Source organism: Anser brachyrhynchus (genome assembly GCF_964034855.1).
Source record: "Anser brachyrhynchus genome assembly, chromosome: 2".
Classification (NCBI taxonomy): Eukaryota; Metazoa; Chordata; class Aves; order Anseriformes; family Anatidae; genus Anser; species Anser brachyrhynchus.
Window position 1 is genome coordinate 68,137,619 of NC_137695.1, and position 16,996 is coordinate 68,154,614.

A 16,996-nucleotide genomic window follows, 5' to 3' on the forward strand; every position below is an offset into this window, starting at 1 on the left:
GCTTTAACACAGATGTGTAGGAATTAACTTCTCAGAAAAATTAGTAACATGGAAAGCAGCCTAAAGAGCTTGAAAGGTATAACAATAATATTTATTTTATAGGGAGATAAAAGGACCAAAATTAAAAATAAAAAAGAGTCTAAAATTATGAGAGAAAAAATAGAAGTATAGGCAATGGAAGAGATCACAGAAGTGGAAAGGCAAGCATAACACATTAATACTTAACACACATATTCACTTTTCGTGTCTTACCTGCAGCTCTGTCTTGGCATCGCTCAGCTTTTCCTCCTTTTCCTCTACTTCTGAGCTTTCAGATTTATTAAGGATACAGTTGTCTGGGGTTGCTTCGGAGAGGGCAGACTCCTGCTCTTTCACAGCTTCCTCTGCTGTCTCCTGGTTCAATTTACCTTGTTCAGACATTCTTCCAGACAGAAATTAAAATAACAAGATTTGGTGACCTGAAAGGTCAAGATACCACAACACAAAAACACATAAAACAAAACACCAGGAGTGAATTTTTATTTTACTTTTTTTTTTTTCTCTTCCCAAGCAAGTCATTTTATTCCCCTCAATACACAAGCCAAACCAAGCAGCTTGGGATCTGAAAGCTACATATGCCCCAGGTGAAGTGATGTAGTGAATCAGCAATATTGGGTAACAGCAGAATTGAGTTGGGATAAACAAGCAGAACTCCAACCTAAACAGTCTTGGTGGAAAACAGATTTAAGGTATGTCACTGGGACTCCCTGCCCAGCCCCTGGCTGCAGAGGTGCAGGCAGGGATGGTAAGGGACCCTCTGCAATGGAGTTCAGTGACACCAGGCAGGGAAGGACCCATTCTGCCTTCCAGGTCACTAGCATGCTAGTGCTCCCCTCCTCTAGACCTTTCTTTCTTTTAAGAAAAAGAGAACAGTCAAAAATAAAACAAAAAGCAAGCACCAACAATACCGCAGCTTTTCAACATTCAACCATGGCTTTTGCATATGGCAGAAGCCCGTAGCACTCACTACTGGTTAAAAAAAAAACATATATATATATATATATATAAAAAGTCAGTTGGAGAGGTAATAACTCAACATAAATAAGAAATCTAAATTTGGCAATAAAGCTCTCATGGTCAGCATTTTCAGGCATCAAACTGACAGCTCCATTATTAAAAGTCATAAGCCTCTTCTCAAACCCCATGTCACTCTCGAGCACTGTGAAAATCGTACAGGAAGCCATTGGCAGGTTATTTCTAATGAAGATATCTCAACTGAACTGCATTTACTCTCAGCTCACAATAGGTTGTTGTACAGAAGCTTTAAAGGCTTTTTAAAGTTAAAGCCTGTTATTATTCTCTCTCTCTCTCTCTCTCTTTTTCCCTCTAGCTCCCTCTCCAAGCCTCCCCCACTTATCAACTGTCAAATGAGACTCATGAATAATTTAATCCCCCCCCAATCCATGTGGCTTAAGATGCATTTTAAGAAAAAAAAAAACTGCAGTAGAGAAGAAGAGTTATTTCAGAAAGTCTTCTGCAATATCTTGCCACTTCGCAACAATGATACAGTGGCAATTAAGCAAAACCACACTTTGCCAAGTTTCTTTTTATGGCTTGTAATCAACACTCAACAGATCCATCATCACTTACCTCCAATTTTTTAGGCTTCTTTAAAGTGAAAAAATCAAACATACTAGTGTTTTAAAACCTTACTGGTTCAAGTTTTTGCTCATTTTTGACATGGTAAGCAAATAAAATCCTTCCTACATGATACATTAAAACACTATTTTATTTTGAGAAGAAATACGGATTTTGCAAGATAGGAAACTACTGGTTCATAAACAAGGCAACTGGAATATTAAGCTTATAAATTAGATCACAGTAAGCCAATTCAAGCCTTGAGTTGGTCTCATTCTCCCCACCCTCCTACCCAGGAAGTGTAATGGCATTGGTTATTCTGCTGCTACATCTGAAACCTGAAGCACTCTGCTAACATTTCAAACCATGATGAACTGCGAGACCAGGAATTGGTCTGTTAAAAGATCTTTGATTTGTTAAGGATTTACAGTCAAGAAATGCGTACAAACAAGTTCTTAATGGGCACGTTATCCTGGTAGCTCATCTGCATACTTACACAACATGGAAAAAAAAACACAACAGCAACAACAAAAAAACAAGTACAGTCATAGTTTATCAGCCACACCAAAGAAACCATTTACCTGAAAAACTGCTATAATTCCCACCGTCTTGCTAGCGTCTTCTGTTGCTCTTCGCTAGTTAAGTCCACACAAATGATCAATGACAACTTGAGTCCCATGTCCCCATTAACAGTTCAGCATGCCAACCTCCATGCTGGTTCTTCAGGGAGTTTGACGGATCATCGTCAACCTGGAAAAGATGAAAATTAAAAAGTAATAACGGTAACGATCATTGTACGGTTAAGGATGCAATAGATAGGACCAGTTTTCAAACACTAATGACCGGCTTAAAGCAAATCACTTTCACAGCTTGATCCAGCTGCACCTGTCTCAAAACTGCCTGCTTCTTCTCTAATGAAGGCTAGAGCCGGCTGTTCAAGTCATAACAGCTCCTACGCAAAGAGATAAAATTAACAATTGCATTATGCACTGAAGATTACTCACTTCAATTTTAACCTTTTTTAGTGAATTCCAGCACTTTTCATTATAAAAAGCATATATACATATTTATATATAAGCTCATCTGTTTGCTTCAACAGAAATCAATGAGGGAATGAGCAAGAAAGACTCGACTGTTTTTAACTACAGCTTGTGCTACAATTAAAATCTCAATATTCAAACAGAATTGAAAAAGCAGCTAGATGCTTTTAGAAAGTGACCCTCTGCCAGGGCGGTAAATTGAGGTACTTGTTTTAATACGCTGAATAAAAGTTGAAATGGTCAAGAATAGGAGGAGGAAGAGAAGAGAAACCCTATCCCTCCAAACACTGCCAAAAATAACTTCCTTTTCAGGCTACGTGTAGGGTACATAGGAGATCTCCAGGTTATCATCGGGGAAATAAACCTGAAGAAAGAGTTGCCTCAGCGGTGTAATATATGCTGCGCATCAGGCCCGTGTTGGCCAGCTGAAGAACTGGTCTGACAAAAAAGGAGCATTTTGGGACAAATCTGATTTACAAGCCATGGCTGCATGCACAAAAACTACAGTAGGAAGAAACCCACAGCACTCTGCTTGGGAAGAAAAAAAAAAAACTGAAGACTGTTTCAAGTCTAATATTAGACGCCTTGTTTCTGAGACACTTGAAATTGCACCTTGTTGCAATTGCCTTGCAGTATGTTACCGTGCACAGGGGCTCACAACATTAAGGTAGCTGAATTTCATGAGACAGAAACAGAATTTACCACTTCACAAAAATCAAGTCCTGCTGCCTCCAGAATCTCAGGTGCACCCAGGAAAAGAGCACACAGCTCTATACACTTCTATAAGCCTACAAACTAACATATACAAAACTATTTCCTTTCTTCAACATGCTTAATTTGTGCAGAATAATGCAGAGTATGTCTTCCCACTTACTTTCTAGTATTTCCAACAGGCTATTTTCAGTAAATTTATCTTACTGAGAAATATACTTTAAGGATCACTATGAGAGTGCCAAAGTAACAATATAGAAAATCATGCCTAAGCAATCAAGCACATGTAAAAACAGACTTCATGGAGCCAATATCCCCCCAAATCAAAACAGACACACAAACAAACAAAAACAGGGAAAAAAAAAGAAACCCAAGGAAATACAGTGCGCTACAGTTTCACCTGTAAAACAGCCAACCAGAGGAGATAACATGCAATCAAAAGCTTTCAAAACTAACCCTAGAAATAAGTAATCTGTACCAAAATCAGAAAACAAAAGATTATTTCAGGATCCTTCAGCGTTACAAATTAACTGTTCATAAAGCAAACAGAGCAAAACAAAAACAGGCTACAAACCGAGCAAACAAAGGGTATCAGATCCAGCAAGTGATCTGCCAAGACTTCAATAAGTGGCATTTCTGGTCCTGTGCTACAGATGCTCAACATAATCTTATCATGCTTTACCAAAGACACATTTCTTCATAAACTGAATTCCCCGTATTGTTACACTTAAGATCTCTGATGCCAACATAATTTTTCATTGTCAATCTATGAGAAAACCACAGAATCTTAAGTTAAAACAACAACAACAAAAAATCCCATATATTTTCCCAAGAAAAAGTGGGAAAATAAGCTTACAGCATGCAGCTACCATTTTTCAAACCTGCAATGCCCATGTTTGTTCAGATGATTTTAAAAATTCCTTCAGAATTATCTTCTGACTGGGGGGGGGGGGGGGGGAAGGCAGGAAGAATTGAGACATATACCAGTCAGAGTCAAGCCTTTGCCTTCCCTTAATATAAATTTCCTCCTCCTTCATTAGGTAACTTACAAGTGATGACTAACCCTTTACATACTACAATACGTAAAATACATTTCTGGTTGTTTGGGTGGGTTTCCAAAGAGACTCAGATTTCTACAAAATGCTTCAGGGAGTATATAAATAGCAAAAAGGCATCAGTCAGGAAATAGCCATTAAGAGTGAGAGGTTTTGATGGAAAATACGTTTCTATTTTTCGCATGTTTCCAGGATATCTAGTTATTCAGCGATGAATGCACTTTTTGCTATTATCAGTCCTGCAGTGACAGCACTGCCATGGAGAAACATATTGGATTATTCTCTTTCCTGCACATCAACAGAAATGTCAGTGCTGATTTGACTGTCAAACCTTCAGCACCCAAGTGACGCAAGAGGCTGAGCACATGCACTTGGGGTTTTGATCCTCAGGTAAAAACAGCAAAGCTTGTTGCTAGGCAAAAAGCACCTTCCTCATTTGCAAGTGAGCCAAATGTTATAGGGGTCTTGGGATCTTTGAAGTAGTCTACAGGAGCTTGCGACAAAATTTGAGCCTCTAGTTCCTTAAAGCAATCTGAGCACTACACGCAGCACTGAAAGAGAAAACGCAGGTGCACACCAAGCTTTTTTGTAGACCCTCTTGAACACAAATGATATGATCAGTTAGCAAAGAATTTATGAACACCAGCTGATCAGAATATGCTGCAGGATGAAAATGTTGTTTCTTTTCAAATGGTTTTCTTTATCAATAGGATTTTCACTTCAGAAGCTGAGGACGCTACCAAGCTGGAGCAGATACTGCCAAAGCTCAAAGACAAAAGGACAGAAGAAGGAGCATACGGCCACATATGTTTGTACAACGCATGCCATGCAGATTCCAAAAAAAAAAAAAAGTCCGTAGGAAGAAATACACTTCATTTCATGCAGGAGTTTAGAAACTATACCCAGAAGATGAGCTGTCATAAAAAGCACAGAATAGAACAATGAGCAAAAGCATTAGAAAGCCCTTCTCAATGAGCATCTGATAGCTGATCATCAACTGAAATTAAACAGAGGCTTCTAACAAAACCCTAAAAGCCCACCATAGGAGAGCAAGCCATTCTTGTATTAAGCACCAGGAAATATTTTCATGGTCTCGAAGGTATTGCATGCTTCAGTTACCAAAAGAGGAATTTTGAGATCCTTATGCTCCGAATAAGTATTGTCATGTCCTAGTTCAGAAGAGAAGATGAGCAGGTTTTAAGCCCAAAGAGTTTACCTAGGAGCAGGCAGCAGCTGCACACTGCCTGAGTGACAGCCAAGTTTCTTCTCCAAATAAAGCTGCTGAGCAGAGTGGTGAAGTCCTTTTCAGCTCCTGCGGCTGAGGTAGGCAGTACCTACATGTCAGGATCCTCCTCATCTCATGGTGGTTCTCCATTCACATGGATGGCTCAGAGGTACAAGCCCATACACTGAAATTATTGGGATGGGAGGATTCAGAGTGCACTTCTGACCTCTGAATCTACAGAGAGAATCCTCTCTGCCACTGGAGACAGATGTCAGATGATTTCCACTACACAACACAGTGACTACAAACTGACTACAGCATTACCTTAAAATCATCTGTACACACAGCCTTCGATGTTGCCAAACTTTTGTGGTTTAAAGCATAAACTTGCTGCTATTTGATCTTTACTTAAAAGTTGCAGTTTCCAGCATCAAGCAATTCTAAGGCAATCTCAGGTTTAAAACTGAAAACAAAAGCTTCAAGTCTTTGTGGTAGCTTCAAAGAAAAGCTTTAGAAAATAAACCCTATTAAAAAAAAAAGCAAATAAAACAAATCCTATATTTTTTAATTTTGTACACACTACTACTCAGTTATCAGTCCTAGTCCTCTGAATCTACATCATTAGACCTGCAGTACAGAGTGCTCCTTCCTGTTTTCTCACATGTATGGATTTGTAAGCTGTCTGTTTAACCTTAAAAAAACAAGGACAGAGTATTTATAGTGGAAATGCTTGAAGCCTGATTTCCCACCTCCTCGTTTTCACTTTGTCCCCTCTCCGTCATCACCACAAAAACTGATGTAGTGATTGCCTACATTTTCTGTTCCCACATGCTACAGACCTTTGTGGATAAAAGGTTATTTAGACTTATTTATTGTTGGCATTTTAACACAAACTGTCAGATAGTACAGCTCTTTTTTTTTTTTTTTTTCCAGGACTGGCTGAAACACAAGCATCTCTGTAACAGTGCTGAGGCCACTGACCCACACTAGCCCTCAGTGGCAACAATGGTCAAACTTAACGTAAATGGGATGAACTGAGCTATTTTGGATCAGACTTCAGATCCTGAGACACCCAATTCTCTTTTAGAAAGAAAACAGGAGAAGAGCAGATATGAGGAACAGCATCCCAGCTGAAGCCTCTGTCTTCGGATGAATAAAGACTAGCATTAACTTTCCTCCCAACCTGCACATGAAATCCAGTATTTACAAGTTACAGCAGGATGAGAACAGTCTAATAATCAAAAAAAGAAAGTGATTTTTTTGTGATTTCTACCTGATTCTGTATTTCAAAGAGATCCTCTTGCTCCTAATGGATTTTCACCAATATTTTCCACTTCAATCTCCTGTCAGAAGACCTCACGTCAATCTCACCATCTTCAGCCAAGTAATAAACGACCATGTTCCCCCTAGCTTGTTATATTTCTACAAAGCTAGAAGGTCTGACCAGGAAAATAAATATGGATGGCCTACAGGGAAAACCTGTTTTCATGCATAATAAAAGGCTTCAAAAAAGAAAAAAAATACCCACACTCTTTTTTCTGTCATGATGACCATTTGAAGTTTTCCAGGATCAGCATGAAAAGATGCTTTGATTGAACTGGCTCATAAATGTCAATCACATACGTTTGTCAGAAGCTGAGTAACACAAACTTTTAACAAGATAATCAAATGTATCAATCAGCACCCTTGGAACGAGTTGTATGCTTTAGTCCAGCATTCAACAGAGTCACGCATGTCAAACACATGCCAATTTGTATCTCATTCCCAGACATAATCCTGACAAATTTCCCTAAAACCAAAATCATTCAACTAACTGGTCAGGCTCTCAGTTGGCAGAAAGCAGCACAGCTCTCGTGACTCCAAACACACCTCACTGACTTAGCAGGACACCCTTCTCCACTACCCAGCTGTATACAAATCTTTTGTACGTTTTTCTTCTTGTGCCAATACAGGTTCTTCATTTTAAATTGCTTTTCTGATTTCTTGATATTTTTCTTGTGCTGTGGGAAATAACTGTACATCACCTCATTCACCGCTGTTAGGCTTAAAAAAGCCAACTCCTTTTAATTGACATATAAACAGGTATACACCACTTCCATTATTACCTACACCTAGTGTGACTTCTATCAACTGATAGTCTGCTTCAGCCATTCCTTACACCTCTCTCCTACTCCTCCTCCACCAGGACTGCATTCTGCATTGTGCAGGCAGAACTCCTTCACGCCCTGCAGCATAGCACTGAACGCACTAGAGGAGCTCCTTTTCCACAAACACTAAAAACAGTTTCAGACAGCAATTATCATAAGCAATTGCAGACACGGAATGAATACTTATGGTTTCAATACGAAATGCTGATCAACAGCACAGCAGAAGTTACTGACTTCAGTCAGAGCTACTGCAGAGTCCATGAGTTGTAACAGAGAGACTACAGGTATCCAGCATGTTCTACGGGAGAAAATTCAAGCTGTTTGTGGTAAACTGGGATTGCTGTTATAATAAAATCTGAAAGAATATATAGCTTAGTTTTATTTTTTTAAAATATATACATTTTAATTTAATGCAGAAGTTCTTAAAACTTGTTTTGGTTCTGCAAGTCAAGCTGTGCTTCTCGTACCTTCAATACTTTATTTTTTTAATCCACGCATTAAATACATTTTGCCTTACACACAGTAACTAAAAGCTCAGCTTTACTTATTCCTTTATTCAATTCTTCCTAAAGCCTAAAGCCAAATGCCTCATTAAGCAAGTTCATTTTGTTAGACACCACTATCCTATCCAAAATCTTGCAAGAGGCATATATTTTAGCAATATTCAATCCAATCTGGAGCTGCACTTCATTTAGAGTTTTGAATCTCCCAATAATTATTGCTTTTCCTTGTCAGATCTGCTCCCCCAAGTTTTATCATTGTTTGAGGTGCTTCTGAAGAAAAAGGAAATTAAGGCAAAACCAACATTAGTTAGCTTACTGTTCCAATAGTACAGGGAAATTATAAACATTTATAATTATATAAAAATACGTGTACATTTTACATAGTTAAAATTTATGTTTTAGTATATGGATATTTATACTTTATACAACTATATTAATCCCACTTTGTTAGTCCCATTTTGGATGGTCTTTGGCAATGCAGTCAAGAAACACCACACATTACAAAAAGAATGTTAAAACATGCCACAGTTTGAATTCAATGCAAACTATACTACCATTGTTTGGGAAAAAAAAAAAAAAAAAAAGGAAAACACCAATTAATACTATAACTTAGAATTTAAACTGGCTAATGATACAATGCATGTTACAAAAGCCAATGAAATAATTGCATTTGCTTCAGCTTATGCTCACTTGTGGAAATAACAAAGATATCAACATTCAGATCTTCTGTTAATTCCACTGTCTCTAAAACAAATGTTCTCAGAGATCCCCAATCTATGTTAGCACACATCTTAAGACAGGTACTGATATACATCACATTTTGTTATTAGCAACACCAGTACAATTAAAAAAAAATTCAACCAAAGCTACAAAAATGAAGCAGAGACAGGTTCAGGTATGCTCTACTGGCACGGGAAGGGTTAGCAAGAGGAAGAAATCCTCTCCAAAAGCAATTATTACAATTGTAACAAGAGAAAAGGCAAAAGCCCTGGTTTACAAAAGCAGCAGTGCCAGTTCCTAGAGTGGATTTGTAGCTTTGGCTGCTGAAAACATCTTGCCAGAAATCCTGTGGTTTCTGCATTATGTTTGACTTTTCCAGTGGGTAATTCCAAACTCCATGTGATACTGTGAACAAAAGAAGAGGCAGAAAAAGCATTTGGATGTCTATTTGTGTTTTTTTTTCTGGGAAGAAATTATGACATATGTATGACAAAGAGAGCTAATTAGTTTTGTTGAAAATGTATCTGGCCACCCCAAATATACCCAGCCAGAAAGCTTCATGACACATAAACTAGTAAAAGAGCAATGAATACACAGCAGAAATCAAACTTTCAAGCCAACGTCTCCAAGGAATATGTCCTATTAAATTTCAAGTAGAAAAGCATATATTTTATCAAAAAGTACATTCAAAAAAAAATCAGAAAAAGTGAGATTTTTTGAGTACTTTAAATCTTGTTATACAGATTGAAGTCTCCACAAGTTTGAATACAATAATAAAAAAAACTCTATAATATCCAAAATTGTGTTTACCTGCTGTGAGACAATCTATCTTACTTGGCACTAGAAACCACTAACTACATCAGTAATCTAAAAATACTGAGATTTAAGTTACAGAATAGAAGTACAGGACAGAAATTCTACAGTCCATAATATATTCTATTTCCATGGCAGAATGGCTACATCGTCTCTCTACACCCCCCCATGCCCCCCCAGCCCATTGCTGTGCTACGTATCAGAGAGGAACAGCAATCTGATTATAAAGCAGAACACTGAAATGGTAGAGTGGAATATATATTAGTAAAGGTTGAGGAACAAAAACAGAGGTACTGGCTCTGCAACTGATATCTTTCAAAGATAGCTCTGTGCTAGAGGTTCCTTAAGATTTTATTTCCAGGTTTGGGTCTCCGCTAAATGGAACTGTTAAATGGGACCTTCACTTATATGTCTTTGGAAAAACAAAAGACCTTAATAAAAGTTCAAGAAAGTACCCATAAGATTTCTGAATTTAATGAGTACTCTGTAGCTTCAGATGTTCTTAATTCTTTACATAAAATCTCATACTGGCCAGTTATGAACATTTTAGCATGTAAATTGCTTTTCAGAAGCATCTTACAGTCTGTCTTTTATTGGTTAAGCCAAAGGATTTTTGTGACATTTAGGCAAGCTAAGCATGATCTTAAGTGCCTCTGATGCAGACCACTATCATTGGTACAGTTCTGCTGCCCGTTTAATTCAAGGACATATTTCATTCTGAGAGTTTTGAGGTACACATTTTATTCTCTATTTGCAAACAATCCTTTTAATGAACAAAATATGTTCCTTTAAATACCAAGTCGTGCAAGTACTTGGAAGATATGAGACAGAGCAGGTAAAAATTTGGCCCTGGAATTCTCATAAGGAAAGGAAAAATATTGATTCACAGTCTTCTAAATGAGGCAAGCTTGAGATCCTTTCTCTCACTGAAATTTTGAAACTGCTCATAAAATTAGTTAATTTCAATATATAACAATCAGGTGATGCTTTATAAATTTAATTAGTACAGCACCCAATGCCAGATAGAAATCAAAATGCATTACATGCATCCTTCATATACCAACGCAATTAGTAATATTTGTGTTTTCTTTTTCAAAGAAGAAAATGCCAAAGAGAATGTTCCACAAACTAAGTCAATTTGCTGTATGGGAGAGGGATTAAAAATTTGCTGAAGCACTCAACCACGTAATCCAGTGATTTTTTTTCTCCTCTCAACATTAAAAAAAAAACAAACACACAACTGTGAATGGAATACTGTTTGCCAATTTAATTGTATTTTGAGTCTAGCCTGACCCTCCCCCTTGCAAGAACTGAAGCCAGAAGACAAGAACTTTTGCAGAAGACAAAAACTGTTTGGCCAATATTTCTTAATATATTATGCTATTCTTTTGAGCCTCAGGATTTATTCTGATATCTTCAAGATATCCAAAGACTGATGAAACATGACACAACTATGAGAAAGGGCAAGTCAGTAACCACTCTGCTGCTGTAAGCCTGGTTCTGAGGAACTGTGATCCTTCTTGCAAATCAGCCTCCTTAATGAAAAAGGCCTTACCCTAAGCATGTTTTATCATCTAAGTGCAATGGCCAGAATTTATGCCCTTGTCTTTTCTCCTGGCATTAAAAATTATCTGCCTGAGAACTTTCTGCAAAAGACAACAAAAGAAGTAAAACTATCATCCGACATGTTTGGCTTTATTTATGACACAGTTTGTAGCAAAACCAATCTTCTGATCGAATATTGCTTTAAAACATGTATCTACTGTACTAGTTCAAACTGTGAAGAGGGAAAGAGGGAAAAATCGCAGTTTCTTACAACAGAATAAAACAAGCAACTATTTCAAATACAGTGTTGTAAGTGCCACAGTATCTCCAAATTCACAAAATATTCTTGAAATTTGGTTTATAACTATTAAACAAAAACAAACAAATAAAATAGTAAATAGGTTCCATTCCAGTATGTGGTTAAAACACCCAGGGAACTGTTAAAGATAGGTGCTGACTATAAGCATGCTTACAGATATTCCACTTTAAGCATATATCTACAGGAGCAAGTGTAAATAATCACAAAGAAGCAACTGTTCTGAAGATTCACTGGACTTACAATAATGCACGACTTTCAGATAAATCTGTATGATTGAATGAAACCTTTCACCCTATTATAGAAATGAAAAAATTGCAGTATAAAACACCAAGCATTTTCTTACTGCAAGAAATATGTCAATAAAATGAGCAACTACCCAACAGTATGAAAATTATGGTAATATCTGAAAACAAACCTAAGGGAGGACTTGAAAAAATAATTTAACAACAAATAGATTTGAAATTAGCTTCAGCTTCCTCTAAAACTTACTTATTTTCCAAAATATTTCCAATAGAAAGAGGTTTAATTATTGAGCAATGTTCTCTAAATTCTCCTTAAAATAGAAAAAAAACATCAAGCTGACATTTCAAGAATTCTTTTTTGCTGAAAAGGAATGGCAGAGCTGCAATTTTTTTCCTTTTGCTATCACCTAATTTTCTATGTTGTGTATCTGATCAGTCACAGGCTTTAAAAACCAGCATTGACTTTTAAACACATGTGCAATATATACAGAACAACCAGACAAGTGTCTTATTCTTCCCTTAAAGTGCAACAGAAAAAAGAAAAAAAGTTACTTAATAAAACTATTGAATAGCTCAAAAAAAAAAAAAAAGGAATATAGCAGCAAGCTCAGTGCTTTAATTTACTTTCAAGTAGGACCATTGCTGCCATGAGTCAGAACACCTGAAGGCACAGTCTAGGATGCCTTCTAAAATAGTTAAGTGCCTTACATTTAGGAAACCTCCATGATTTAAGAAGGACCAAGAACAAGCCCACCAGCAACTCATGTAACTGCACCACATAGGCCAACGTACCACAGGCTCAAACAAATACCACAAGCGAAATTTATTTCAAGTTGAGAATCATGCCAGAAAAGCCCTGATCCTCAGAAAGTCGTCCATGAATGGAGATCTGAAGCCACTTCACACCTATGATCTTGGCAAGTGTTATACCTAAGGGATATTTTTGTTGTTGTTGTTTTTGTTCGTTTGTTTTTTTACATCAGTGGACAACTAAAGAGACAACACGCCAAGGACCAGCCATCTCTCTTCTTTCTACCCGCCTTTTGAATTTTGGTTCTCATGAAGAGAGCTGTTGAATTGCACAACCAGCTCACAGAAATTAAGCGTGCAACCTGAGATCTCCCTGCAAGTATATGACCATAAAAACATTTGCTTTTATTGATGACTTTACCTTGGACTATAAGCAAGGAGTCTTGAAGTTGTGGCTGTCATAGCCACTATATCATGATACATTCTTCCAACACCAATTCAAGATTATCAGCAGTTGCAAATACAGCACCTCTAAAACGAAAGGCTGCAGCTGCTTTTCAAGTATTCCAGGCATGATCTTGAAGTCTAATTTGTGATTTTAACATTACAAAATTAAATGGATTGCATCCTTTTTGATGAGGGGAATATTTTTAATCCATGTTTACACAGCATCCTCCATAGCAAATTTTGAAAGGAGCTGCCTAGAGCTACCATAATACAGTAAACAAATCCACCAGCCAGTATGAGACAATAATGCAATACATATGTCTAGGGACAAAACCAAATCTCTTAAAACAGTAACAGTTATATCAACATCCTGTTATCAATGTTAAACATGCATTTCTCAAAATGTAGGATAACAAAGGCTCTTAAGCATTCATTAGTGTCCAAGAAAATTTGGACACCTTAGACCCTTATGAAAATCCCAGCTTCTAGTCAAAGATACAACAAAACAAAATTTCTGCACCTCAATTTCAATTACAGCAAATAGAACAAAATCATTTCAAATAGAATACCCTGCTGATGATTACAAATTGCCATGCTGCTCCATGCAAATTTCTCCCAATTTCAACAGGAGTCCTAGAAAGAGGATGACAGCAGAAAGCATGATGAACAAAGTAACACTGACTGTGTAGCTATCTTCTTCAACTGAGCAGAAATAATCAGATCCTCACAGGACCAGTTTCAGGTCAATCTTCCAGTATGTGTAAGTTACTTCATATGGCTAACTAAAACACTCAAACATCGGAGAGCCAAACTGAACAGGATAAAGGAAAGATGAGAGTGGAAGCAGGCTAAAAGCTGACAGCCTAGGAATCCCACCACTGGACTAGAGGGACCAAGGCTCGCTATGCCGCCAGGGCAAGTTGGTGATGTTAGCTTCAGCAGACACTGTGGGTTTACTTCCTCACTGTTCTAAGTTTCAATAATCTCCTGACATCTACATGGTGAAATCTTGACACAGGAACTGTTAACTGTACTGCAGGACAAGGACCAAAGGTTGACTAGATTGCAAAATGGTCCCATACCTTCTGGTCAACAAAATAAAAATATTATTTAAGTATTCCTTTGCTTATATCCGTAATCCAAGTAAGCAGTATTTCAATCTGGTTTTTCAAAAAAAAAATAAATATCAGAGATCATTTGGAACTTACTGAGACATAACAGGGTCATAATGGGAGCTTAGAGTTTTAATCTCATTGTATGCATAAATAACTATTTCTTCTTGTATCAGTTTCTATTGCAAAAATGGTAAATGAAGGAGAAGAACTGGTTTCTATGCAGAGTTCACAGGGATACTAAGATGGCATTCGTGACCTGATTTTTATCACCATCAGGCACAAATAAATTTATATGCAAAAAATACAATAATGTTAGATTTCAAGAGAGATTTTAAGCACACAGAAGTCAAGATTTTCAAAGTGATGATCCCCACAGCATGCACAATGTGTTATAAGAAACATTATGCATTGGTATATTCTATGTTTTATGTCTTAATACATATGTGCAGCTTAGCTTAGTTATGATTGTTGGAGGAACCATAAGCAACCATCCCAAGAATTTCATTCTCAACTAGTACTAATGGAGTTTTGGTACATAATCTCCTTGTCTGTTTCAAAACTACGGGAAGAGAAGAAAGGAAAACTTACAATAGGGCAAGAAAAGGAAGGGCGAATGTTATCACTTCCATGTGTTCTAATTATCTAGGTATACAGTACACTTGATATTTAAAAAAAAAAAGCTAAAAGCACCAAGTATTAGGAATGCCAGTACTTACACTAATACACTTTTAAAATACCTTGCAGGTAAATCTACTATCCCTTTTATACCCTACTTTGCTACTGCAAGTTTAATGTGCTACACCTACACAGTTGTATCCCCTTTGTGTTCTCAGTATGGATGCAGCCAGCCAAGAACAGACCTTGGAATTTAAGTCAACTTAAAGGCCTTCCATTTTCCACTAACAGGTCATAATAAGATCTTCTGTGGCAGAAGAGAAACTTTTCAGTGTGCAATAATATGATACCAGAAATAACACTAAGGGCCAATGAGTTTTGAAGATGGACAAATTCAAGCTAAAGAGAAAAAACATTCCCTCTTTCCTTATCCCCAGGAGTCAGACATGAGGTCTATATCCTAACCCATTCTCACAAACCATATGAAAATGCATTATCATACAAGTCTTACAGCATTCGCTGCTATATGTTGTTTATTCAGTGTGCATGTTTATTACTTTCCCAGCTCCTTTTCATCTTCTCAATATAGACAAAGCCTGTGAGACTGCACAATCAGTTAAATCAGTGGGACCTGACCAACCCTTTAAGTACCATGACAAATGTGAATACGAATTATTATGATTTCCAGCTTTGGAGATTATTCTGTGGGTTGGGGAGAGAAGGAGAGGTGAGGGAGGAATAAAAGACCATCTCTCACTCAAAGAGCTTGGCCTTCATATTTACATTTTGCAGATTTTTTCCCCCCTCATTTCTAACACATTTTCACATACAGAAATTGTGAAAGAGGAAAATTCTAGCCTTCCTTTGACTGTTTTCTCCTCAAAAAAAAAAATAAAATCCAGACACACTATTGCTTTCTGAATCTTCACATTTCAAAACCTCAAACAGCTAGGAAACACCCGATTATTGCCAAGAAGTGTCTTTGAAGAACAAGGGATAGATAAGCAGTTCACTGCACTTTTTCATGTCTTTTCTTCATCTGACTTTTCCTAATCCTTATCCACATTATTCCCATTTTAAATCCAGACAAGTTTTATGATACTTCTAGTCTAATAGGAGATTTAAAAGTGAAGGGTCTGAGACTCATTACATTTGTATATGACTGTGCCCAATGACAGGTGCAAAGGCTGGCAAACAACCACTGGCATGTTCAATTATGCCTAATGTTACATTTTCTGTTACTCAATCAAAGGTTAGAATTTGAAAGGCTAATAGCCTCCTAAAAGGTATCATCTGATAGGACTGTCAGGTTCAACAATGGGTCTTTCGACTGTCTTGTAAACCTTCATTCTGGGAAACATTTACAGACCTCACAAAATCAAAATATCAAGACACTGACAGAGTAGAAAAAACACAAACTAACCAGCCTTCAGCATCCATACTAGTGGCTTGACATCTCAGAAGAAAACGAGGCTGGACATGGGAGTGCCAACTGAATGAAACCTCTTCTCACCATAATAGTATACTAAAACCAGCATCTCTCTCAAATATACTTGCTTTGACCAATAAAACTTCTATTTTCAGAAAACCAATATAAACCCAGAATGTTTACATACCTATTCACAAACATTTACAGAATCAAGTTTCTTTCACTGAAAAGAGCATGTCACCAATTTAAAGAAAAACAAACAAACAAACAAAAAAAACAACAGAGAAACGATAAACATGGCAGAAGGTGGGCACCTGCTTCCTTCCAATGGTGGTTTTAGAAGCAACAGTGAAGGAAAGCCTAGCACTTGCAAGCACGCTGTCTACCGCACATGATCCCAGTCCATGCAGTTTGAAGCTGGTGAGACCAGGGTGCCACAATGAAAAGATTTCAAGCTTATCAGGAGAAGAAAACCTGAAGATTGCCTGTCTACACAACAATCCTGATTCAGTCCATATTACACCTATAATTCATATCACCAACTACTGCCTGGTTCTCGACTATTTCATCTTCTACCAAAACATTGCATCTCTCATGTATTGATTGTGATCAGAGCATGACACAAACATAATTATTCTGGAGGCTCTGCTAATTTTTAATACTTGGCACATCCTAAACAATGAAGCATATAGCATTTCAGTAC

At 37.3% G+C, this 16,996-nt stretch overlaps 1 protein-coding gene and 1 long non-coding RNA gene across 26 annotated transcripts in view; one reads left to right on the forward strand and one right to left on the reverse strand.

Moving 5' to 3' along the window:
• The window catches only part of LOC308189113, a 443,217-nt gene that overhangs the window by 339,256 nt on the left and 86,965 nt on the right, over positions 1 to 16,996 (forward strand). The window lies entirely within an intron of this gene.
• Positions 1 to 16,996, reverse strand: part of ARPP21 (cAMP regulated phosphoprotein 21) — a 212,429-nt gene that overhangs the window by 102,501 nt on the left and 92,932 nt on the right. For 16 of the 25 annotated variants that reach the window (XM_080578796.1, XM_080578804.1, XM_080578802.1 and 13 more), the window contains 2 exons: positions 2,199 to 2,367; positions 253 to 458 (listed from right to left, as the gene is read on the reverse strand). In XM_080578796.1, the coding sequence (XP_080434922.1) occupies positions 253 to 420 (168 nt within the window). In that variant the 5' untranslated portion in view covers positions 421 to 458; positions 2,199 to 2,367. Of the gene's footprint in view, positions 1 to 230; positions 459 to 2,198; positions 2,368 to 16,996 lie in introns of those variants that run through there. The other 9 variants (XM_080578797.1, XM_080578810.1, XM_080578795.1 and 6 more) reach the window with 3 other exon arrangements.